This window comes from Tupaia chinensis, unplaced genomic scaffold (assembly GCF_000334495.1).
Source record: "Tupaia chinensis unplaced genomic scaffold, TupChi_1.0 Scaffold000313_1, whole genome shotgun sequence".
Classification (NCBI taxonomy): domain Eukaryota; kingdom Metazoa; phylum Chordata; class Mammalia; order Scandentia; family Tupaiidae; genus Tupaia; species Tupaia belangeri.
In genome coordinates, this window is record NW_006159806.1 from 1,151,045 (window position 1) to 1,177,862 (window position 26,818).

General features: G+C 38.9%; 1 protein-coding gene across 3 annotated transcripts in view; it reads right to left on the reverse strand.

Annotated features, from left to right (window-relative positions):
- Window positions 1–1,604: 1,604 nt before the first annotated feature.
- TXLNB (taxilin beta) overlaps window positions 1,605–26,818 on the reverse strand; it is a 49,616-nt gene continuing 24,402 nt past the window's right edge. For all 3 annotated transcript variants that reach the window (XM_006151088.3, XM_014588837.2, XM_006151087.3), the window contains exons 6-11: window positions 19,197–19,391; window positions 16,710–16,829; window positions 15,399–15,473; window positions 7,313–7,405; window positions 4,379–4,474; window positions 1,605–2,701 (exon numbers count right to left, since the gene is read on the reverse strand). In XM_006151088.3, the coding sequence (XP_006151150.1) occupies window positions 1,925–2,701; window positions 4,379–4,474; window positions 7,313–7,405; window positions 15,399–15,473; window positions 16,710–16,829; window positions 19,197–19,391 (1,356 nt within the window). In that variant the 3' untranslated portion in view covers window positions 1,605–1,924. The remainder of the gene's footprint in view (window positions 2,702–4,378; window positions 4,475–7,312; window positions 7,406–15,398; window positions 15,474–16,709; window positions 16,830–19,196; window positions 19,392–26,818) is intronic.

The window sequence follows — 26,818 nt, forward strand, 5'->3', positions numbered from 1 at the left end:
TGGCCGTACCGCAATCCCTTCTCCTCCATTTTCCTCTTGGGATTCTGGACAGTTATGTGTGCACCTGGCATAATTTTCAGACCTCCGAATATATGTGGTACTCCAGGTCCTTAACCACCACACTACCTGGTGGTCCCTTCAGTTCAACTTTTAAGGTAAGGTTGGGTTAAATGTTTTTTCTTTACTTCCTCCCTCTTTTCTTCCTTCCTATTTCATTTCTGAAGGCTTCCTTTACCGTAAGGAGAATAATTTATGCAGTCAGTGTCATCAGAGGTTCTCATTAAGCATTGATAATATAATACAGATGTAGACAACCCCAGGTGTTTCTGGGTTTTGCCTTCTCCTGAATCCTCACCTATTTTTCCTATCATTTGAGTAGGGACCAATTTGTTCTTACTTTGTAGAGAAAACCTCAAAACAGAAAATATACAGGTCTATAAGCTTCATCACTCATATTGAGACTATGCGATTTCTGTTTTGGAAAAAATAACAGTTTAATTTAGCATTAATTAAGTACAGGGTATAATTTCCTGTGTAAAGGAGGGAGTCTGGAAAGAAGGAGCAGATACTGAGATATGTGAAGAATAAATTAGTGACAGCAATTAGTGAACATTCTGTCTTGAGATCAATGAAGGGGACAAGGGCAAGACCTCTTTTCAATCTGAGAATCCCTAGTTCCTTTTCCTACTTCCAACCCTTTCTTTTCGGTGGGCTGCCTCACCACAGAAGGGACTTGCAAGGCAATGGACTATGTTTATGATAAGCAGCTGTAAGAGATGAACAATCTACTGCTACCATTATTTCCCTTTCTGTTTTGGGCCTCTTTAGCCATCTTTGTGCCCATGCAGTCTGCATAGACTTACAATCTAACCTAACTGCTATTCTGTCACTGATCAATTGGCTGAATTTATGGATCAATTATTGGGTTACTTATGTTTGCCTAATGTAATCATGGAGTAAATACTTATATTCTGAGCCTACTTCTGATTCATAGAGTATTTACTGTAGTTCCAAGCACAAGTAAGAGATAACTTTTTGATTAATATCTAAATAATTTGCATAGAGAGAAACTGCAAAGGAGACAGATGTATGTGTAATATATACATTTCTATACATGCATATATTTTAGGTATATATCAATAAATATACATATAAGGGGCTAGCAGGTGGGGTGTAGTGGTTAAGGTGCTAAATTCCCACATGGCCATCCACAGTTTAAGTCCTGGACCTGATAGCTTGAAAATCATGCTGGGTGCTTGTGTGTGTGTGCCCAAATCCCTGGAGGAGAGTGGAAGAGAAGGGATTGCTGCATGGCCATGCCTCCTGGGGGTGATTTCTCACTTTTACTCTGTCTCTGTCTATCTCTGACAAGGGCATGAGCCCTATGACAACAACCTAAAATGTATAAATATATATATATTTATAAACAGGTATATAAACATGTATGTACATATTTGCACACCTATGTGTATAAATCATATATATACACACATATGTGCATGTAGCATGTATATATACTATTTAAATGGAAACTGGACATCCATTAATTCAATGAAATTTATTAAACTATGCATAGAAATAAATAGAATATCACGTTTTCAGGATTATATATATTGCAATGGAGGACTTAAACACCGCATCTTATCATTGATTAAGAAACTGAATTAAATGCTGGCTTAATGGGAAAGTAATATAATTTTGCTGTTGTATGTTTTGTTGCCATTGGGAAAATCAACCAGCGTTAAATAGAAAAGCATAAACCAAGAACAAAGAGCAAAGGCTGAATGTACTCCGCATAACATTGAAAAGGTCTTGATTCTAATTCTCTTGCATTTGATATCCGAGCCCTTAATGGCTCTTTCAGAAGACAGTCTGTTTTGGCGAAGGCGCGAAGTAAGGAAGAACAGCCTCTGGATGACGAGGTTCAGTCTACTCCTTCCAGATTGGTGTCGGTCACTTTGGGCAGCTGGGACCCGGCTGAGGTCTCTGCTGGGGCTGGCGGGGGATGCCTACTGGGCTCACCTCCAGGCACCCCAGGTGGAACTTGCTCACCGTCTGCAGGAGCTAGCTCGGAACCGTTAGCCTTGACGGCCGGTAGGGAGGCCTCGGCTGCGGACTGCAGGCCCTGACCGGAAGCTCCTGTATCTGGCTTCCGGGGCTGCTGAGCATCAGCCGGTGCTCCCGCGGGGTGGCAGTCTCCTCCGGTTTCTGCTCCAGAGCAGGCAGGGGGACTACTGGCCTCAGCAGGCGGTTCCGCCTCGTTACCCCGTTCGGCCTCAGCCTGAGCAGTTATGGGAGGCAGAGGACTCTCTGAGATCCCTGACCGCGTCACCGAGTGTTGTTCTGGCTCGGTGGAGGCAGCGTCCTCGCTCCCTCGAGGACTGCCCAGTTCTGGTTCCCTTTCTGTGGACTGGTCGGGGGTTGACTCTGGGCAATGAAAGACCATGAAGGCTGTGGCCAGATTCTGCACGGCCTTTTGCACGCTGTTGACCTCCTCTGCATCCACCTCCTGATCGGCGGGGACATGTGACCCTGGCTCTTCATCGGAGGTAGGCTGACTTTGGTCATCCTTATCCTGCGTTTTTGCTTCTCTGATTTTTTTGTAGAGTTCATTTCTCTCTTCTTGTAAAGCACGACAGAGATTCTCGAGTCTCCCGATTTTCATCACGAAGCACTCATATTCTTTAGCTCTCAGCGCTTTCTGTGATTAGAAAACACGAATATAAAAACACACATTAAACATGAAAAGCAGAGCTATCTCTGAAGCCAAACAAAACCATTTGTCCTACAATTTGTCTACTGGACTCGGGTCTGGCTGCAGAATGGTGGCTCAAGAGATCTTGGTTAGAGACATGACTTCCTTTTTTGCATTATGTGTTAGAGTCTGGTAGAATTTCAGTCCCTGAAGCCTCTTCTTTAGGAAATAAAGATGGGTAGGCCTCTTTCTGCTTTAATCTAGAGACTCTGAAATCTTAAAGTAGGTAGATTGTCTGTGAGAAGGCAGAAGTGGGACCAGCAGTTGGCATAATGGCTATGTCGCTGGACTCTTGTAGTCAACCTCCCTTCAAGTCCCGGACATGGTGGCTTAAACTCACGCCAGGTGCGTGTGCATGCGTGCCCAAGATCCCGAGAGGAGAATGGAAGAGAAGGGATTGAGGCGTGGCCATCCCCCCGGGGGGGGGGGGGGCGGCGATTTCTTGCTTTCGGTCTTTCTGTCTGTCTTTCTGTCTGCCCTGCCAGCGCAGGCGCCCTATAGTAAAAACCTCTCCAAAAAAAAAAAGAGAAGGCAGAAGCTAAAAGCTTGTGGCAGACTGAAGGAGACAGACTGAGTGCTGGCCTTCAGCAGTGCCCCATCTATTCTATGGATAAACTGCTGTTAATTCCAACAACCATTTGATTTATGTTGATGAGTAATAAACATATCTCTTAGGAAGTGGTTGCAATTTGGGATGAATGGTTAGGATAGTAATTGGAACCATAGAAACTTAACCACACACTAATTCATGTTGCTGGCTGCTCAAACTATTCAGTTCTTTTCTCTAAAAATGTTGATGTAGGGACCAGCAGTTGGCATAATGGCTATGTCGCTTGTCTCCCATGTAGTCGTTGGTGGTTCGAGTCCCGGACCCGGCAGTTTAAACTCATGCCAGGTGCATGTGCATGTGTGCCCAAGATCCCAAGAGGAGAATGGAGGAGAAGGGATTGCGGCATGGCTATTCCCCCTGGGAGGTGATTTCTTGCTTTCTGTTTCCCTGTCTTTCTTGTGAGCGCACACGTCCTATTGAAAAAAAAAAAAAGTTGGTGTGTCTGTGCTTGAAAATGCTCATCATTTCACTCTCTCACCCTTATCTTTAAGCTACTCTGTACCTTAAAGACCCCCCCTCCCCCTCCACTTGTTTATATGGAAAGGCCTTCACCAGGGTCCCTGCCTCTCAGTTCAGGGACCCAGGGACCATGTAACTTTGCCTTTTGATTCTCAAAACTTACTCAGAGCTTGACATAGTTTCAGTATTTAAAAGCCTGTTGGAGTAATTAAAAATTACTTATCTCTATATATGTCTATAAAGTAGCACAAATCCTGGGTATTTGCACTGATGTTTTCTCTCAATGTATTCTGATTTATTAATCAACTTGTTCTGTACCTGTTATGTGTGATGAACTAGGGAAACTCCATTCAAAGTAAGACACTCATCCAACCTTTAAGGCAGGGGTGGTGCTGCTTTGGAAACAGCTCTTTATATATCATATTCCCCGTCCCCCCCCCGGGCCCTCAGCCTTTTTACAAACAATTATTTGTAGTGTATTTAAGTTATATGTTAAGTATGAATATTGTGACTGAATGGGGGACAAGCGCGAAAGGAAAAACATGCGTCCTCACCTCTTCGATCATGTCCAACAGAGCTTTGTTACAGTTTTCAAATCGGGCTTTCCATGTGGCGGTGTCCTTTTCCAGCTTCTTCATTTTCTTAGTAGTCTACAGCAATTAGAGTATTTTAGTGTTGTTGATCCTGAAGAGTTACTCTATCAAGGAAGCTATCAGTTCCATATGTGACATCAAATATCTTCTGTTACCAGCTGCTGAAGCAAGGAAGTGTTCGATGCCAAGAATGAAGTTCTCAGGAGCGTCATGGTTTATTTCTGAGCTATCTAGGTTAGTGGTGAGCAAAGTTATATGCACCCCAGCCAATTGAGGAAGAAGGAAACTACTTAGGGGCACACTGGTTGTTGCCTCCTTTCGTTTAAAATAGGTAGCGTGGTGGTTGAGGCTCTGGGCTCTGATGTGGCAGAACACAGTTTGAGTCCTGGACCTGTTGGCTTGCTTTCTCATTTTCTCTGTCTCTCTCTCTCCTGGTGTCTCTCTCTGGTCAGGTTAAAAACCAATAATATATAAGACTTAATAAATACTTCTTTATGAACAGTGTTGATAATATCTGGTCACATTCGAGGAGTAGCCCCACTACAGCGCTTTCCAGTTTTCAGTCTTTACATTTGTAGAGTGAGATAGGGTTCATGAAGTGCAATTACATGCATGATTTATTTCATTCTTAAAACAGTTCCTTGAATGAGGTTCTGTTTTCACCTCCACTTTATAAATGGGAAAACTGAGACTGTGGGAGGTGGGGCAGTATTCAGATGAGGTAAGAGAAGAATGGAGCTAGAGTTGATTCATTCCATGTAATGCAGCAAGGGCAGAGTGTCTGCTGGTCAGGGGGCCCTGGGCAGGGTGTGAGGGATCCAGAAGTGAAAGTAATGTATGTAGCCTGTCTTTTCAAACCCGACACTCTGCATGCTCTTGGCTCTAGGGCCTTCTCTGTGCTTGGATGAAGTGAAGGACAAAGCAAGCAATAGGACATGGTTTCCATGGATGAACCATACCTGGGCCCTTTTATTACTGGGTTCCAGGCAGCCCAAGCCAGGTAACCATGGAGGCTGGAAGCTGGGTCCAGACTGGCAGGCCCTGGCTCTTCAGATTTTTTTTTTTTAAATCACATATGCAGGCTCCACTGAAAGTTTATGGAAAATGTATTTTATGAAAAACTATACATGAATTTCAGATTTTTTTGCACAAAAATAAATGTATACTTTAATTCCATTTTTTCCCACGTACTTTATGAAATCCCCTCATATTAATTAAATTAGTAGTTTGTAAACTTTAAAAATCATCAATACCTTTAAGAATTTAATGAGGTCTATGGGACAACATGTCAGAGAAATGCAAACATACCAGCATTTTTTTGCTAATTTCCAATGAACTTTTGGGTCAGTTGCTATAAAGTCCATACATTGACCAGGACTAAGAACTCCTTGTTTAGTAGATATATATACACACATTTTTTTTTTTAATTTTGGGGATGGTGCACTCACCAGAGAGACAGAGAGAGACAGAAAGTAAGAAATAATCCCCCAGGGGGGATAGCCAAGCTGCAATCACTTCTCCTCCATTCTTCTCTCCGGATTTTGGAATGCACACACACATGAGTGTGTGGAGTCCGGGACTTGAACCACGGTTGACCATGTGGGAGTCTAACAGTGTAACCATTATGCTATCTGCTGGTCCCAAGGACTCCTTATTTAGCATTTATTTCAATCTGAAAACTATGTAATTTTGAATAAAAAATAAAAGTGTTGGGGCCAGCAGGTGGACTGGTGGTTAAAGTGGTGGACTCCCACATGGCCAACCGTGGTTCAAGTCCCAGAGCCAGTGGCTTGAAAATCACACCAGGTGCTTGTGTGTGTGTGGCCAAAATGCCTAGAAGAGAATGGAGAAGGGATTGCAAAGTGATCATCCCCCTTGGGGAGTTATTTCTCACTTTTCCTTTCTCTATCTCTCCCTGATAAGCCCACAAGCCCTATGGCAAAAACCTAAAAAAAAGTTTTGTTGTTTTTTTTCTGTTCTAGTGTTTATTCCAATCTTTTGAATTAAAAATAATTTTTATAGATGATGAAAAAACTAACTTTTAACATGTGTTGACATTGATCACATAATTGTGAGATCTATTTTATAAAGATGTTTTTAAATAAATGACTTTATACTTTAAATTGTTTAATACCATTGCCTATTTAGAAACAGTTTCAATGCTTATTTTTTATGGGGAAACTGAACTGAACAAGATTTAAATATTATATCTAACAATAATATTAATACCTTATGTTTATAAAAGACTTAAAAGTTTAAAGCTCTTTTAAGATGCATTAATTTATTTGAACTTTAATATCTTATGAGGTAGGTATAGGAAATAATATCTCAGTGTGTAAATATGAAAAATAAAATTCAGGGAAGTTAAGTGAATTGTCCAACACTACTTGATGAGTATGAACCCATTCAGAGTTTAGATTCAGGCGTATATCTTCTCATTCAGGACTCTGTTAATTCTATCATTATGTATCTTTCTAAGAAGGAGCTTATAAAATGGCATTTTATATTTTAACATTCTACTTTTTCATATTTATATGAAAGTTTTTTTATCTTTAGAAGATTAAAATTTTCTTCAGCATATATAATATAATGTTAAATTGCTAGCTCTTACTTTTTTTTTTTTTTTTTCTCCCAAAGCAATCCATGAAGTAGAAAAAGAAATATTCTTACTCGGAGTGAAAAGATATCCTTTTGTTTTTGGACTCTTGCTAAGATAAATTCACCTGGTACTTACCAATAAAAACACACAGTCCAAACCTCATTTGTACCTATAAACATTTCATTACTTCATAAAATGCACTGAAATACCTTGGTGAAAGATAAGTGGACCCAAAGGAAATTTGGCCTGTCAAAATAGAAAATGTCAATATTTTGTGGGTGATAAACAATACTCACTTTATCCATTTCCTGTTTGAAAGTGGCAAACACCTCATTGCTTTTTGTCAGTGTGCTCTGGAACTCTTCAAACCTTCCTGAGTAGAGAGTTAACTGTAGACGAGAAAGAGTGGATCTATTTTAGGGTTGCTTTTAGAATGGTTCCAGAACAAAACAATATGTCATTGTTGATTGAGAAGAAAAAATGATTTAAAGGAAATCACAACATAGTGTTAATATGTTCAGTTGTTTTATTCCCTATGAGGGAATTCTAAGTTAGGGAGCATGATCAAAAATGCCTTTTTAAAGAAAAATGAAGTAAAATGTCATAATTTTGTTTGAAATACATTCCTTAAGCACCAAACTTAGTTTATACAGAAGTATTTAACCCATTGATCCTGTTTTTTGGGGAACCAGCATTCCTCATGGGAAGACGATCTCCAAGACAAGTTGACAACAGGAGGGTGACTTATAAAGTGATCAGTCAGCTAAGGACAGTGGGTGCTCAGAGAAGGTGAGCATGGCAGGTGATTGTGTGAACCATATGTTTGTAGAGGTGAGACTTGAATTTGGTCTTGAAAGAAAGGAGAATGTAAACAAACGAGTGATAAAGGAAATGTGGGCCTTTCCCCTGTCATACCACTGTCAAACAACTCTAAGTGTTGCCATTTCTGCTTTACACAGCATAGATTTGTGAATTAATTAATAGTGTTCTAGTCATTAGCAATTAAATATATCTTTTCATTAGAACCACTGTATTATGTCAACTTTCTACAGATGGAAGTAATGAGTCATTGGCACACAAGCATCCTGAGTTAGCATTGCTAGGCATGTGACTCACCATAGATAGGGATATAAAGAAGAAATTTGTATTTCTGTATCCCTAATTCCAAGCCATGCATTGGGGAGGGAATGAAGAAGCACAGGGATGGAAAATATGTAAACACTTGATGGTTATTGACAGTAATAAAACAATACAGCCTTAATTTTAAAAATATTAGGTCATCAGGAAGGTCATGATGTATTTTTCTGTTTTTCTATGCAAAAATGCATCATGACTTTCCTGACGACCCAATAATACTAGATAGCGTGTTTTGAGTGAGTGAACGTTTAGTTTGGATGATTTAAATTAGTAAAGCCTCCATTTTAAAATGAGTCTTTGGTTCTATTGAGTGTCCAGATCAGTTCCAAGACCTCAAATGGACACAAAAACATCTTTGTGTGAAGAAGCAAACTTGTACTGTTCAGTAATAAACAAAAACCCTCAGATGCAGTTGGTAACTGAGATGGCAGGGTTATTGGCTATTGAAAGGCCTCCACTGAGCAGCTGGTGGTATCTGTAGGACTGACTTTCTTGAAGTAAAATAGAGTGCACCCTGACAGCCAGTAGGTTGGAGAATTCCCAGTATTGGATGAGTGTTAGTGGGGGTTTGTAGGAGTCAGGCAATCCCTGAGCCCAGAAAATTGCTTATCTAAGATGGGTTATTCCCAAATAATCCAGAATAGTAGAGGTTTTGCTGTATAAATAAAATGATAACATAAATCCTTTCCATACAATATGGATTATCCAAAGAAAAGTTAAACAGCATCTGGTCATCATCTTGAAATCACTCATTAGCACTTCGTGTGACAGCACTAAAATTTGTACGATTCCTTGGCATACAGATTGAAGAATGAGTAAATGGGGCATTAGGAAATTCATGCCAAGAAAGTGGCTGCCGGTTTTACACACACACACACACACACACACACAAACACACACACACACACACACAAGTGCATGAGCGCACACAGTGTGGAAGACAATATTTACTCTTATGTGCAGTGTACTTTGTCATACTCTATCCAGTTGTATTTCTTTTTCTTTTCTTTTTTGTTTTCTCAAAGTACTGGCTGGGATTCACTGAATTGATTTCAAGACACACAAATGGCTCAGTGGTTTAAGATGCTCTACCCTAAGGTAAGGTCTTGTGGGGCTGGCTGTCTACACTGCATTATCCATTTACTCAGGATAGAAATAATAGCTTCTTGTAGATACTGGTCATGTTCTATCACAAAATTTGTTCATACATGTTCTTGCCCAACTCCTTTCTGCTAACTTTTTTTCCTTACTTCTTTTCCATTCTTTTTCCAACTTGTCACTTATCTCAGCAGAGTTCACATGGGAGACTCAAGCCTTCTTACAGCCTGTAGTTGCAGGCTGCAGACAGAAAGTGGCAGGCATGCGCCCATGTGTGCTTCAGCCCACAGATGCATCCTTGAATCACCCGAAGCATCCACACCTAGAATTTCACCTTCCACATTAGCTGACAGATACTAAATCTTTCTGGTTAGATTGTATTCACTCAACTGTCATCAGTCTTACTTTCTCATATCTATCTGTAAGATTTTTTCATCACATCTCAAGTAAAGTCTTTTTAAAATAGGAGAATGATCTTTTTGGTGTATTAATTGGGCAAATTTTGTTCCCTTTCCCTTTTTTTTTTTTTTTTTCAGACTTAGAGAAGGCAAATGTGCCTTATTTCATTACCACCTCATCTGGACTTTTTCTAGCCACTGTTTTTGTTTTGTTTTCCCTCAGCCTAAAAAGAAAATATAATTAATTGTGGTAAAATACTAGGAGTTTTTAAAAAGTTCATAGAATGCATATTGTGAAAAAGCAACACATTGATTTCAAAAAAAAATTTTGTACAATGCACTTTGATTCTATTTTTTCCAAAGTCATGTGAAGCCCCCTGTATACATAGCATAAAATCTACCATTTTAACTGTTTTTAAGTGAACAGTTCTATATTATTATGTATGTTCATGTTGTTGTTCAACCAATTTCCAGAACTTTTTCTTCTTGCAAAATGGAAACTATTCCCATTAAACAACCACTTCCCATTTCCTCTTCTAGTGAGCAGTCTTTAATATTCTACTTTTCTTTCTATTTGACCTATTTGCCATAGGTGGCAAAACCTTAACTAACTCAAATACTCTCTTCTTATACTAAGAATTATTCTTCCTATTTACTGAATGATATGTATATGGTAACATTTTCCCTCTGACTCTTATGCTGATATGATATTTGGTTTGATGTGTCATCTTCCCACTCTCACTTTGGTGTTGCAGAGGAACATGAAAGGGACATCCAGAGGTCGTGCACCATGTTACTCCTGCCAGAGGCAGAAATAGAAACAAGCTGTTCTATGGTTAGAAATAACAACAAGTGCCTCAATATTTCATTTTTAAGTGGGCCAAGTGACACACACATTCTTTTAAGTGAGCACCAAATTTTAATTACAAACATTCCTAGAATATAGAACATAGAACTGTGTCTAGGGATTGTCTTAGCAAACCTGTGAGATTTTGTTTGGAGCAAATCCTATTCTAAGAGAAGCTGCAAAGGGATCTTCTCTCATACTGGAAATATATGGCGAGGATTTCTGATTTGAAAGACTATGATTGTGTGTTTTAAACAGTTTACTCACTAATCTTTCCCCCAGGGCAGTATTTTGTGTCCACATTGTCAGACACTGCTCACTTTCCTCATCTACTACTGTCTTCATCCTATTGATCCTGTGAACACTCTATTTGTAGTGACAATTGTATCCCATTGATCATCTCTGACATTTACTCTATTGCTTTGGTTTGTATAATTGAAAGCCAGACATTTCTTCCTTAAGTGAGAAACATGCCCCTAACTGGCAAACTGTTGTCTCATGACTGAAAAGTAACTTCAGTCTAAAATAACAAAACAACATAAATCTTCCTTGATATTTCTCTTGCTCAGACTTTACAAATGCGGACAAAGATCATGGCCTCTGGCAACTCACACTGCTTCAAAGACAATGCGAAACCAAGGAAGCTGTCTTGAGTACTATTCAAGATAGTCCATGTTAGAGCTTCTTTTTCAAGATTTAAATGTTTAAAAATATAATATCTAGGGGTCAGCAGGCTGCGAGGTGGTTAAGGTATTGGACTCCTACATGGCTAACTGTGGTTTGAGTCCTGAATTTGGCAGCTTGAAAGTCATGCTCGATACACATGCATGCGTGCCCCAAATCACTCGAGGAGAATGGAGAAGGGATTGGGCTATGGCTGTCTCACAGGGGAGTGATTTCTTACTTTCTCACTCTGGCTATCTCTGGCTCTCTCCAGCTAGTGTGTGTGCCCTATGACAAAAACCTTAATATATATGTATATGTATGTATGTGTGTATGTGTGTGTGTATATATGTGTTGTGTGTGTGTAGATATATATATGCAATGTTGATACTTTTCAAGAGTTTCAAGAGGAATTTGTTGAAGTATTTTTACACATAGGGATTTAAGGCCTCTTTTTTTTTTCCTCATTTAAATCTCTTTTTGGGACCAGCACTTAGTGTAATGGTTATGTTGCTGAATTCCCATGTAGTCAACTGCGGTTTGCGTCCTGGACCCGGTGGCTTAAAACTCACACCGGGTGCATGTGCGTGCGTGCCCAAGATCCTGAGGGAGAATGGAGGAGAAGGGACTGTGGCGTGGCCATCCCCCCTGGGGGGGTGAATTCTCACTTTCTGTCTCTCTGTCTGTCTCTGTCTTTCTGGCAAGTGCACTTGCCCTATAGCAAAAACCTCTCCAAAAAAAATAAAAATAAAAAAATAAATAAAAATAAGAGAAGAAAAGAAAAAGAAGGAAATCTCTCTCCCTTATTTATTTATTTATTTTTGCCAGAGAGTACCTGTGATTATCAGAGAGAGAAAGAGAGAAACAGAGAGAGAGTCCCTCAATGCGGCATAGTCATGCTACAATCCTTTTTCCTCCATTTGTCTATCTTGTCAGCACTTTGGGTATGCATGCACATATACCCAGCTTCTCTTTCAAGCTTCAAGCTCTGGGATTTGAATTACGGTTAGCCTCATGGGATCTGGCTCCCTTAACTGATATACTAGGGGTCTGGTGCTATTTCCTTTGTGATGATTAAGTAAGTATTGGAGTTTTGAAAGTGCTCTGGAGACAAAAGAGGAAGACAAGGAGAGTCATTGAAACTAGGAGGCTGCCTGCACTGTGGAAAACAGTAGGCAATGACGGGGAAGGCAGGGTTAACTTAGTTGAAGACGAGGCTGCTTTAGCTCTGAGAGTTCTCTAGGCTCATGAATTAGAGCTGAACAGGGTCTTGTGATCACTTTTCCAGTGGTTCTTCAACTAAAGACTCCCTTTGTCTCTATTTCCCAGTAGGTCTTCACCTATAAAATACTATCTCATGTATTAATTAATAGTTAGCATTTTTATTAGCATTATTATCACTAGATTATGAGTTCAATTAGGCAGGGATTTTTGTTTCTCTTATTATATATCCAACATCTAGAATCATACTTAGCACTTAGTAGGTGCTCAATGATTATTGGTTGAATTAATTAAATTTAGTATAAGCCAGACACTGAACTAAGTGCTTTGCATCATAATTTGAAAACAAACTATACATATTACATATTCATTAACTCACATTCATTTTGGAAATGTAACCATATGAACAATTGCCACCTACAGTTGCTGAGAAAGAGATGATATAATGTTAGAAACAATTGTATTTTAGAGTAGCTGCTGCTTTCTGTGCCATTATTTTGGAAATACTGACCCCCAAAAAATGGGCTTCCCAGAGGTCAGAGGACTCCATCTTGGGACCATTGGTTTATTACAGCATCTTCAGTTTACAGACAAGGAAATTTAAGTCCAGAGAAGTTAGGTAAGTTGTACAGGGTCACATAGCTGCTTAGCAGAGGGGCAGAACTCTGAACCTGATGCCTGGAATCAGTTTAGGACTGAGGTATGCATGAGAAATGATGCACATCTCTGATAGGTGCTTTTCGACTTTGAGGGAATGTAGGTGAGATGTTGGATCATAGCTTTTGTATTTGTCTTTCTCAGGTCATTAATGGCCTGAATTCTGATACCAGTTGAATGAATCACTCTCTAGCTAAGAATCTCATGTCAATCTACCCTTGTCAAGTTTGTTATCCTCATTTAGCATTGGGGAGAAGAGATTGCTAGTAATGGATGATGTGAACAATGCAGAGCTTCAAATATTGTCCCCGGTTCTTCTCAAGGCTCTGTGTTGTGAATGAAGCAGGGATAGAGTCAGAAGCCCTGGCTTGATTTTCTGGGTTTCTTCTCATTCCTAGGCTGTGAGGTCAAGCCTCATTTCCCCCTGCCTACCTCCTGGCTAGAGAGCTATCACTGCTTGCCGCTCACCCCACACTGTGATGTGATGGGTCCTGTGACTGCCTCAAGTCCATCTCTGGGCCCTTTGATTCTATTAATGTCAGAAACATTATGATTCCAACCTCTAGGTAATTCGTATTTTTGAACTGTTTTTATATATGATCAGAACTAGATCATACTGGAGAAAATCATGTTGCATTTTATGTACACATTTACAAAAGAAGGCTTTTAGAAGGCTAGATGAGAAGATGTTATCTGTGCAGCTTTTGTCTATGCAGTGACATAATTGTGATTTTAAATTTCTTGCTTTTAAAAAAATCTTACAATCAGCTTTTTCATTTATACATCTTTTTTTAAAAACAAAACAAAACAAAACAAGTATTCAGCAGTCAGCACGTAAACATTTACAAATCTCAATGAACACTGCCCATTTGGAAGGCATCTTATTCACCTTTTGTGACTTTGCTTTCTGTGATCTCACCATCTCTTTACGGCTTGGGCATTTCTTCTGTCAGCAATGCTAGAGCCCCTCCATGGCTTCAGGTAAGAAAGTTCTCCTAAACCTGACAGGAAATGTATTCCAGGATGGGCAGAGACCAGGGCTGACTTTCCCCCAGAATCTGCTATGGCACCTTGAAATAGAAATCCAGCAGTCTAATCAAACATGCTAATGGTATCACAAAGGCAAGTCTAAACGGCTTCTGACTTGCCTGGCACTTCTTGTCACTCACCACTGACAAGGCCAACTTCTGGAAGCACAGGAACTTGGGCACTGACTCTTTCTCATTTTTTTTTTAATTATGAATAATATCAAAATGTGAGGACAGCTTAGGAATTGCCAGTCATAGGTAGTGCATCTGAATAGTTGACATTTTCTTCTTGGGGAAATTGGGGAGGAGAGAGAGAAGAAATATGACCAGATATGAGGAGACTTCAGAAAGTCTGTGGAGGGACCAGCAGTTAGCGTAATGGCTATGTTGCTGGACTCCCATGTAGTCGACTGCGGTTTGAGTCCCAGACCCGGTGGCTTAAACTCACGCTGGGCAAGTGTGCGTGCGTGCCCAAGATCCCTAGAGGAGAATGGAGGAGCAGGGATTGCCGTGTGGCCATCCCCGCTGGGCCCCTTGGGGGGTGAATTCTCGCTTTCTGTCTCTCTGTCTCTGTCTGTCTGGCAAGTGCACGCGCCCTATAGCAAAAACCTCAACAAAAAAAAAAAAAAAAGAAGAAGTCTGTGGAAAAAGTGGATTTAAAGAGTGAGTTTATTTTGATGTAAGCTTTTTTTTTTTTCTGGGGAGAGGGGGACTGGACTGTGCTGGTGTAGTAAAATGTGACATATTGCAAGGTTAACTCACATGGGAATGTTGAGCGTTAGTTTCTGCAAAACTCCCTGAGTATACTGAGTGCACATGTGTCCATTATATGAGGCTGGCTGGAGCTGAGGGTGGATCATGCCATCAAGACCTTGTTAGGAGTGCTGTCTCTCTGTCAATATTTTTTTGTTCTCTCTGAGTCATTGAATAAGGAAAAAAACCAAACAAACAAAAACAAAGAAAAACCTTCAAAAATATTAAAATCCATGTATAGCTTTTTTCATGATAGTCACTTTCCATGAATTTTTTTGAAGACTCCTTGTAGTTGGGAGCCTGGATATAGCTTACTCTGCCGGGCCATTCTGGTGCCATTTTTTGTTCATCAACAAAACTTTTGGCTGGATTTTGGTGGTGTAGAGAATTTCATTTTCACAGATGTAATATTGTGGCTCTATTTTTCTTAAAAACAATGCATGTGAAGTTACTCTTAATTTCCAACCCCTATCCTCCTGTCCCCAGTCACAGACAAGGCTGTTTGCAGACTACCTTCAGTCCCCAGCCTCTTGGCAATAGCAAGGAGATCATACCCTTGCCCTGTCCTCCCCCATTTCACCTGAGCCTGCAGGACTGTCTCCTGTTCCTTCAGCACTTTGGCCTGCAGTTTCCACTCTGCTGCCTGGTTCAGCAACTGTGGGAAGAGAGAACACATGCAAAGACTCAGGTTGCCTCTTCATTACCCCTTGGCTATAATTTGTTTATAAGACTTAAGAGAGTTCATGAGCAAGTTACTAAACAATGTTGGGAACTTGGTGTACAATTTCAGAAAGCTGGACCCACTTGGGAAGGTCACCCATTTGGTTCAAGTCCTGGGCTTCCCTGTACATGCCAAGGGCACACACTCATGATCCTGGCTAGCTGAGGCTGGGACTCGGGGGTGGAGGTCGGGGGAGGGGGCAGCATGAAGGTTCTCCTTCTCTCTCTCTTTTTTTTCTCATAGAAGAAATAAATAAACTTCGAACAACCACAACACCTTTTATCCATCTCCCTCTTTCCTTCTCTATTGATCGCTACCTGCCTAACCCAAGTCTTCATCCTATCTCCTCTGGACTACATAATAGTCACTCTCTGTCTTCTTCTTTCTCATTCCTCCGTAGCCCATTCTCCACCAACGAGCCAAATTCACCTTTTCAGATGTGAAGCAGAACATACCACTTCCTGTCCTGAAACTACCCAGAACTTTCCCACTATATTTAGAATACAATCTACTTTTCATGCATACACAGTGTGTTCCCTGCATACCTCTTCAATTTCATATTGAACCCTTTTCCTAATTGGTCAACATGCTTTTGCTTCCCTGACCTCTTTCTATTATATTTCTGGAGCATGCCACGCCGGTTCCCATATTGGGGCCTTTGTTGCTGCTGGTGTAGACACTACTGCTAGAAATGACTCGCCATGTGGCTGGAGCCATCACACAGGGCTTAGCACAGGCACCCTCCTCTTTGGGAGGCCTTCCTGGTCACCCAGTCTAAAGTAGATCCCCTTCTCAGTTCCTCCTTATTTCTCTAGCAGTATTTATTATTATCTGATGTTACCTTTCTCATTTACTTGCTTATTGCCTGCCTCTTCCCAGCTAGACTCTAACGATCCTTCTCCATATTATTCACAGCTATTTCCCAGCACCTAATATGTTGCTTAGCAGATAACAAGTACTTAAAAATATCTTTTTAATAAATGAATATTTTCTGTGAAAATAGTGTAGATACAGGGTCTCATGCTAATCTGATCAATTTAGTTCTCCTTAGAATCTCGGGCTCTTCCTCCATCAGTCTAGTGCTCTTTGACTACTACCAAAACAACTTCCTCAGAGAGTCTGTGACACCAAAGTAGACCAGATATGCACACCAAGTAAAATGATAAGTACATATTCCTTTTCTCGTGTGTGTCGCTCCTCTGCTTCCTTCATCATTTCTTGTGCCTGCTCAAGCTTTGCATCCACGAGCTTCTGCTGCAGTTCTCTGTGTTTAAATATTTTGTCCAAATGCTGCAGAAAATAAAGTATTCATATAAAGCTTGGCTTATTATTGACACTTAAAAATATAACAAAAGTTCACATGAATACACATTCTCCAGGTTTTAAGATTTAAATTGAAAATAAATGCCAGGACATTTACTCCCAGTGCATTTGGTGAAGCCGTCCACATTTCGTACCACACAAAAGTACATGCAAAAGGAAGAGGCACCAGAGTTCAGCAGTGTTATTACCAAAAGTTCCCAACATCATTTTCTAAACTTGGTAACTATTAGAGATGATGCTATTTATTATGCGGAACAGCACAGACAGGGATGTATATTGCAAGCGCTATAGTACTAACACTTGGTATTTTGTCTCTTTCTATGCATATAAAAATCACTTTTAGGGGCCAGAGGTGGTGTGGTGGTTAAGGTGCTGGACTCCCATATGGGCAACTGCAGTTCAAATCCTGGACCCAGTGGTTTGAAAATCATGCTGGGTACATGTGCGTGTATGCCCAAAGTCCTGAGAGGAGAGACCAGCAGATGGCATAATGGTTACGTCGCTGGACTCCCATGTAGTCACCTGCAGATGGAGTCCTAGACCTGGCAGCTTAAAACTCACGCTGGGCTCATTGAGTGTGCGTGTGTGTGTGTGCGCGCGCGTGTGCGTGTGTGCACATGCTCTAAATTCCAAGAGGAGAATGGAGGAAAGGGGCTATGGTATGGCTATCCCCCTGGGGAACGATTTCTCACTTTGTGTGTGTGTGTGTGTGTGTGTGTGTCTCCTGTGAGTGCACGTGCCTTATAGCAAAAATCTCTGGGAAAAAAAATCCTGAGAGGAGAGGAGAATGGAGGAGAAGGGATTACAGCATGGCCATTCCCCTAGGGAGTGATTTGTTACTTTCCCTCTCACTGCTTCTCTCTGGCAAGCACTCATATGACTGTGACAAAAAACTAAAACACCCCCCACCCCCCCCACACACGCAGCACACACAACTTTTAATAACATTAATATGCTTTAATATGTTAAATTCTTCACATTCTTGCCTCAAAGGCTATGAGGAATCTTTTGGCCACCAGCATGTGGTCCTAGCCTAGCCCTTTAAGTCTACTCTGTTGTTCAGTGGGAAAGGGGAAAGAGATGGCAAGGCCAAGGGTCACAGATGAATTGACATGCAAATGTCCCCTGTGTTCTCTGCGTCTTAGACCTCTGTACTTGGGAGGTGAAGAGAAGCTTCCAGTTCCATCTTAGTATGAAGAATTTCTTAGTCATTTGGTCCTATCAGAAAGGACAAATGTGATTCTGCCCTTGGACTTTACCCAGAACCAGTCCCGGGAACATGGAGCTAGTATACCAGGTTGTTTCCATCTGAGAGCTCTCTGAAGTGCGTGGACGTTTTTTTATTTTGTTCCTTCCCATCTTTAGTCTAAACCTCTATTCTGTTGTGAGATTGATCCTTGTGACAGATAAAAGCAGAGTATGGAGTTAGGTTTACTGTGAGGAGTTTCTTAATTTACCTAACTGCTGCAACCAGGCGCTATTGGCCCAGTTTTTTTTGTTTTTTTTTTTTTTTCTTGGTAAAATCTTAGCACCGTGCCAACAAAGCCATTTTGACTGTTATGTTACATTTTAAAACAGGGATTTATAATTTGACTGTGATGAGGGAAGGAATATGATATATCAAGTTCCTGAGGGTACGTTGGAGTCTTAAACACATATTAAATATTGAAATGTAATTTGGGGATAACAGAAGGCCCTTGTGGTCCCTGTAATATGAATTAATGAAAGCAAAAGTTTTTTGGTTTTTGTGGCTGTGGGTAAGTGATCTGATCTTGTAGCCTCTGTTTCACATCTATAACATGAAAATATTTTTATAGATAATATATTATCTAGTGCATAAGATTGTTGAGCCATATTGTGTGCTAAGTACAGTACTTAGTATACTGCCTGACAGAAACTAAACATTAAATAAATGATATCATTATTATTATTATATTATTCTATTATTGGTTTGTGGGGTATGTAGAAAATGGACCTATAATTTAGGTGACAGAGTAGTTCTTAATAGGTAGTTTGTAATTAATCTTTGGCTATTTAGAGAGGATTTTTTTTTAATGAGAAATTTTATTTCAAATATAACTGTGCTGATAGCCTGCTACTTTCTATTTACTGCCTTTATTTTACAGTAATTTGAGTTTTGAAGAAATCCCATACGCCTTTCAACCAGGTATTTTGTAACACCATCTGTCTTTATTTTGGCTAGTAAAGGGATTCCAGTCCTAAATATTAACCAGTTGAAAGGTTTGGCCACAACTTTCTTATTAATAAAATCCTCCACCTTTAACCCAGATCTGGGTCTGTGTACAGTTCTGAGTTGTCTGATGTGTTTCTTACCTCCTCTCTGAGCTCATACTGATCGATAATGCTTTTCAGTTTTTCTGCGAGCTCAGTGTTCTCCTGACAGAGCTTCATATTTCGCTCACTCTGCTGTTCTATCTGGCCCTGAATATCTGTCAGGGTGCTCTGGAAATGACTTGTGATCTCCTTTCTTTTTTCTTCTTCCTCTCGTGCCCGCTGAAGGGTTTCCTCCTGTGGATGAAAAGCAAACTACTTTTTAATGTGTGGTTTAAATGTGCCCCTAGGGTTTATAGAACTCAGGATTAGGTCACCAAAGGAGATTACTGTACAGACTAAGAGGGATGTTGTTTCTTAGTTCTCTAGAACTAAAATTGCTCAACCCCCAAATAAACGGATGAGCAAAGGGTTCAGCTGTGCGTACACAGGCACTCAGAGCAGGTGCCGTGAGGGCCTTGAATTTGATAGTTGGTGATGAATAGGCTTGTTTTAGAGATGACAGGTCTCCTGCCAAGTAAATGAACTGCAGCGATTTCTAACAAACACTCAGTGGCGTGGGTTTCATCTCTTGCCTGTGGTCTAGAAAAAAGGTCACTTGGTTTTACTGATTGCTGAGACAGATCAAGTGATCCTGTGGTTTGATACAGGAAGAAAAATATATCTTATATTCCTCTATAATAACCATGGCATATTAATCACATAATTGTATTACCCAAGTTTTGTAAATATAAGTGATCACAGTATAAACTTTTTCTTAGTAAAATTCTTCCATCAAAAAGCTTTAAAAAGGATATTTAGAGAGATGTAAGTCAATTACAGTCATTCAAGACTATAAAAGGAAGTCTTCCCAGATATACGGGATATTTTATTTCTGAAAGAGTAATCATACTGTGTACCACATAGGGTAGTTGAAATGTTCAATGTAAATTTTGATTCTGTTAGTAATATTAAGTTTCAAATCTCCTTTAAAACGAAACATTTAATTTCTCCCCTCTCTTCGTTAGCACTGAAAAACTGAAAATTAACAGTCATTTCTGTTCTCTTTTTCTCTTAAGTCAAAACTCTCCATTCATAGCTAACCACTAACAATGCACTCAAATTCCTCCATATCTATATTGAGAATTGTTTGCGTTGTGATTGTTCCTCTCCTTCTTTTAGCATAAAAGGATTTAATCTTGTCACATCATACCAAAGATAGAAACACTTATGCTTCTGACAAATGATACAGAGATTTTAGGATTCTTTTCAGTTCTGATTAATTGTTAATATAAAGCTTGCCTCATTGTTGGCAACTAAAATTATACTGCATTTAGTTGCCTACTAAGTTCAAATTATGTAATAGGATTTATTTTAAGAATAATTTTAACAGCAGTAATTGTGCAAATCTTTATTATAGTGGAATATAATCAAAATAAAAACTGATCCTGAAAATATATGCTATAGAAATATTTTAATTTATCATTAGAGTCTTCTTTCCTCTATAATACTGAACACATTTCCTAACTCTATGATTTGCTATCAAAGCTATAATTTATTCATATTGTAAAGTTACTGAACAACTTCTCAGGGACATTATAAGAGACATATGCACTTCCTACTTTTTAAAAAATTACTATTATTATTATTTCATAAACAGTTGATTGCTGTACATCATTTGGCTTATAAAGAGAATTTACCCAGCATGAAATACAGCTCAGACCAATCCAGTTGAGAATACTATACATGTTATCATCAACAGGTAATAAACCATTTCTGTGTCCCACCGATGTTTTGTCTCTATTTTTTCTCCCTGATTTCCTTCCCTGTGCTCTTCCCCTCTTCCACCCTCCTTCTACACTGCCTCCAGGATCCATAACTATTTTCACTGCTTTTATATCCTCCAGTTTTTCAGTCTCTACCATTGAGTGCAGATAGTCAGCATATTTTAAGTGGAGACAGCCAATATCTCTCTTTTATAGCCTGGCTTGCTTCACTCAGCAGTAATTCTTCCATATTTGACCACTTTATATTAAATGCCAGGGTATTTTTTTTTATGACTGAATAGTATGCCATAGAGTATATGGGCCACACCTTTTCAGTCCATTCATCTATTCGTGGACATTTGAGTTGTTTCTATGTCTTAGCAATCGTGAATAATGCCACAATAAACATTGATGTGCAAGTGCTTTTCAACTGAGCATTCTCCTGTCCTTTGGGTAGATACCCAGGAGTGGAGTTGCTGGATCATATGGTAGCTGTATTTGAAGGTCTTTGAGAATCTCCATATTGTTTCTCACAGTAGCTGGATTAATATACATTCTCACCAACAGTGTAGGAGAGTTTCTCTTTCACTAAAACCCCGCCAACACTTACCATTTTTTGTATTTTTAACCTTTGCCATTCTGACGGGTTAGGTGGTATCTCATTGTGGTTTTAATCTGCATCTCCCTTATGATGAGGGATGTTGAGCATTTCCTCATATGCTTTTTGGCTGTTCATATGTCTTCCTTAGAGAAGTTTTTGTTCAGCTCATTTTCCCATCTTTTAATCGGGTTAATCATTTTTTTTTTCTGGGTAAGCCGCTTGAGTTCCCTGTGTTTTCTGGTTATCAGTCCTTTATCTGAGGCATAGTTTACAGAAATATTCTCCCATTCCTAGAGTTGGTGATTCACATTAATTACTGTGTCCTTTGCTGTGCAGAAACTGTTTAATCTGATGTAATCCAACTTGCCTATTTTGAGGATTACTGTGTGTGCTTTGGGAGTCTTATTTAAGAAGTCTTTGTCTATTTCAATGTCTCCCAGAGTTTCCCCAGTGTTTTCCAGCAGTAGTTTTTATAGTTTGAGATCCTAGGTTCAAATCTTTGATCCATTTTAAGTTGACTTTTGTTAATGGTGAAAGATGAGGATCCAGTTTTATCTTTCTCTGCACTTCCTACTAAGGAATTAACAATCTGAAATGTTATTTCCCTGAGCTTTATATACTAACATTTATAACATTTTCTGTATGTATTTCACTAAATATATATATATATATATATATGTGTGTGTGTGTGTGTGTGTGTGTATATATATATATATATATATATATATATATATTGTCATTGGTTAAGAACAACTAAATATACATGATAGTGAATATCTCCTCATTGTTCCTGATTGGCTTAGAAGTCAACAAGTTCTGAATCATAGAACTTAAGACCATGACCTAATTTCATTCATTTATAAGTATTTTATCCATGAATGAATGAGTAAATGAAAGAATCATCCGAGGCTACCTAACAAGTCTCAGGTTTTCACTAGAAGCTGGCTACAGAAAGAAAGTACAGGTGTAAGGATGACACTAAACACATGTCAAACCATCATAGCGTCCAACCCCAGGCCAGAACATGGCACCTAGCATTTTACATTAAATTGTTGTTCAATGAGACAAAAATAAATCTAGCAAACTCTTACGAAATTTGGTAAAGAATTTGAACAGTGACATAAAAATTCCCTTTTCTTTATCAAGCACATAGTTCAAATTAATAACTCAAATAAGACTGAGGGGTAAAGTACGAAATAACTAAGTAAACAAACTTTGCAAGCATCATTGTGCATCTTAGAACTGGTGCTGTGTCTGACACATAATGCAGCAAATATTTACTTAATGAATCTATGAATTATTAATTTATGTAAAGACATCTAAGTAGCTTGGATTAATGACTCTGTGTCCTTTCCATGTTAAAATTCTGTGATATTCTCATAACAAATGCTACATGTTCCTTTAAGATCATGTGTTCACTTCTTACTAGGTAACTCTTTTTCAGATTTATTGCATCAAATATATGTATTATTTTGTTGAAACAAGCCCATATCTCAGATGTTCACTAGTATTTTTCTGAATTATGCTAAATTGTAGGTTGTGTGCAGGCGTGTGAGTGTGTTTGTCTCATTGTAGAAGCAAATTTAATAAAGAATAGTAAAAGTTAAAAATTAGGATAATGGAAAACCTGGTTATATGTTCTCTTTCTATAGCTTCCCGAGGTCTTAGCACAGTGAATTTTAAGTTTGGGTAGACTTAGACTGTTTCACTACCATAGCCATAAAAGCATATAACAAGTTAACCCTTCTGCAGATACTAGCTGTAAAATATGGTCAAAATGTGAAAAACAACAACCTAAAGGCACTGGAGAGTAAACACAATCAGATAGATCTAGAGGGAAGTTTACACTTGAATATGTATTTTTTATGGCAGGGTAAAACTTTCATGGAAGACCTGTCATCTTTCTGGTCTGAAGAATGAGAGTGCACGGGAACCGGCAGTTAGCGTAATGGCTATGTCGCTGGACTCCCACGTAGTCAACTGTGGTTTGCGTCCCAGACCCGGTGGCTTAAAACTCACACCGGGTACGTGTGCGTGCGTGCCCAAGATCCCAAGAGGAGAATGGAGGAGAAGGGATTGTGGCGTGACCATCCCCCCCTGGGGGGGGTGATTTCTTGCTTTCTGTCTCTATGTTTCTCTCTGTCTGTCTGGTGAGTGCACGCACCCTGTGGTGAAAACCTCTCCAAAAAAAAAAAAAAAAAAAATCAAAAGAATGAGAGTGCAGGGTTCTGTGCAACTATGGCCACTGGAAGATAAAAGTGAGATTTCCAGAAAGAAAAGAAGAGAAAAAAACCCCTATATTCTATGAATAAATACTGCTCCTCTCTCTGAGTGACCCTGCCCCATACATGTGCAGGCTAGACTCAAAGCAGCCTACCTAAGGAAAAAAGAACTGAACTGAGATTTGAGCTACTACCTGAAAGGCAAGGTTTGTAGTTTGAGTTCATCCAAATTAATTGCTGCTAAAAAGATCATCGTTCTTTAGAGGAGAATAATAGAATATATATTCTCTAAAATATAAAGGTCACAACATCCAGGATACAGTTGACAATGACTTGACATGTGAAGAGCCAGAAAATGTGACCAAATGTCAGAATAAAAGACAATCAGAAGAAGCAAGTTCTATAATGACCTGGATGTGAAATTAGCCGACAATAATTTTAAAAACAGGATTATAACTATGCTCAATGATGTGAAGAAAAAGATGATCTCAGTGAGGGAAAAATAAGAAATCTCATGTGAAAAAAATATATTAAAAAAGTACCAAACTAAAAAGGACAAAATCTGAAATTTAAAAATCACTGACTGGACTTGGAGTAGAATTAGAACACAGAGAAAGGAATCAGTGAATGTGAAACTAGACCAATAGAAATGATCTAATCTGATGATAAATGAGCAAAAGGTGGAGGCCAACCTGTAGCCTAATGGTTACAGTGGCTGGATCCCCATGGCCAGCTATATGACTGGAATCTTGGTCCTGGTGGTTTGAGAAACGTGCCAGGTGCTTGTGCATACATGCCCAAAATTCCTAAAGGAGAGAGAGACTGAGGAGGAGTGATGGTGGCATTACTAGGCCCCACAAGGGGGTGCTTTTTCACTTTTTTTCTCTCTCTCTCTTCCTCTCTCTGTCTCTATAGCTAGTTCACACATCCTCTGGCAAATTAATAAAAGGACTCAGGAAGAACTTAAAGAGAGACTTAGAGACCTAGGGAAAAATATCAAAACATCTAACATACATGGAATCAGAATCTTAGAAGGGAATTAGGAGAAGGAGAAAGTAGTTGAGACAGAGAGAGAGAAAAGGGTACAAACAAATATTTTAAAGAAATAGTAACTAAGTGTTACTCCATGGCACAGTGGTTAAGTGCAGTGCATTAGGAGCTAGATCCCATGTGGCTGGCCACAGTTCAAATCCCCACCAGACACACACGTGTGTGTGCCTCAAATCCTAATGGGATGGAGAAATGGAAGAAAAAGTATTGTGGCATGACCACACCCTGTTGGGGACTATGTTCTCTCTATCTCTGTCTCTCACGAATGCATATTCCTTCTGAGAATTTTAAAAATTGTGCATGTGTAATAATTATATATACATAATATGTGTATATATACATCCCATATATATGTGTATATATATGAAGTTGTGGCTGAAACACATGCAATTATAGATATGAAAAACTCAGCAAATACCGTGTAGGATATATATGAAGAAAATCACTCCTGAATATTAAACAGTTAAAATTCTAAAAACTAAAGATGAGTAGAAAGACCAAGAAAGCAGCCAAAGAAAAATGGCCTATCATATACAGGGGAGTGGCATTTTAAAGTGTTGATTTTTATCAGAAATTATAGAGACCACAAGCTAGTAGAACATTTACATAAGGCTGAAAGAAAGAAAATAAAACTCACAAACCCTGTAAGCACAAAATTTTATATGCAATGAATATAGCCTTTAATAATAAAAACAAAATAAAGACAAATATTTAAAAATAAACTAAGAGATTGATTTCTAGCAAAATAATACTGTTAAGAAGTACTAAATAGGGCCAGCAGGTGGCGTGGTTGTTAAGGCTCTGGACTCTCCCACATGGCTGAGTTCTGGACCTGGTGGCTTGCTTTCTCACTTTCTCTCTCTGGTCAAATTAAATAATAATAATGATAATGATAATACATTTTTTAAAAATATGAAATAAAGTTCTTCAGATGGAAAAAAAAATGACACTAGGCAAAACCTTAAAATTTTAGGATGAATAAAAAGCATTAGGAATGGCAAATGTCTGGGTAAATAAAGAGGGCTAATTGGTCTTTAAATTTTAAAGAAATACATTTGAGAAAAATTATAGCATTGTCTTAAGGGATTTATAAATGTTTTAAATAAAATTCATATAATAACTAGCTTAGTGGTGGGGAGAATAAATAGACCTGTTTAGTTGCAATGTTTCCACACATTGTGAGAAGTGATACAATATTAACTCTAAGTAGAGTATGAAGAGATAAGAATGTATATTGTAATCATAGAGCAACCTGTAAAGATAATATTAAAAAACTTAATTTAAACATCCAAGAGATAAATTAAATGTAATTTTAAAAATCAGTAATTCAAAGAATGGCAGGAAAAGAACAGAAGACAGGAAAGGAGAGGTGACAAATAGTAAATAGGTAATAAAATGATAGACATAAGTCCCACTACATCAAAAGTAGCATTATATGTTAATGGCTAGTACTCCAACTAAAAGGCATATATTGTAAGAATGAAAAGAAGCAAGGTTCAAGTATATATTATCTGTAAGAGATGCACTTTAAACATAAACACCCATAGTGAAAATAAGTGGATGAAAATAGAGATACCATATAAACAATAAGAGTAAGAAAACTGGAATAGCTATGATTTAGATCATGAAGACATCAAAACAGATTATTGCTGAAGGACATTTCTTATTGATAAAATGATCAGTTCATTAAGGGGACATAACAATGTAAATGTATATATATATATATGTATATACCTAATGCCAATGCTTCAAAATATAAAAAGCAGAGGTTGATGTAATTTTAAAAGAAGGCAATTATGCAATTATTCTAGGAGATTTTTAAAAAAGATTTTTACCATAGGGTATGTGTGTTTGCTGGAGAAAGACAGAGAGACAGTGAGAGGGAAAATGAGAAATCACCCACCCCCCACCCCCCACCCCCAGTCGGGATGGCCATGCTGTCATCCCTTCTTCTCCATTCCCCTCCTGGGATTTGAGTTTCAAGCTGCCAGATCCAAGACTCAAACCATGGTCAGCCAGGCGGTAATCCAGTGCTTTAAACACTAC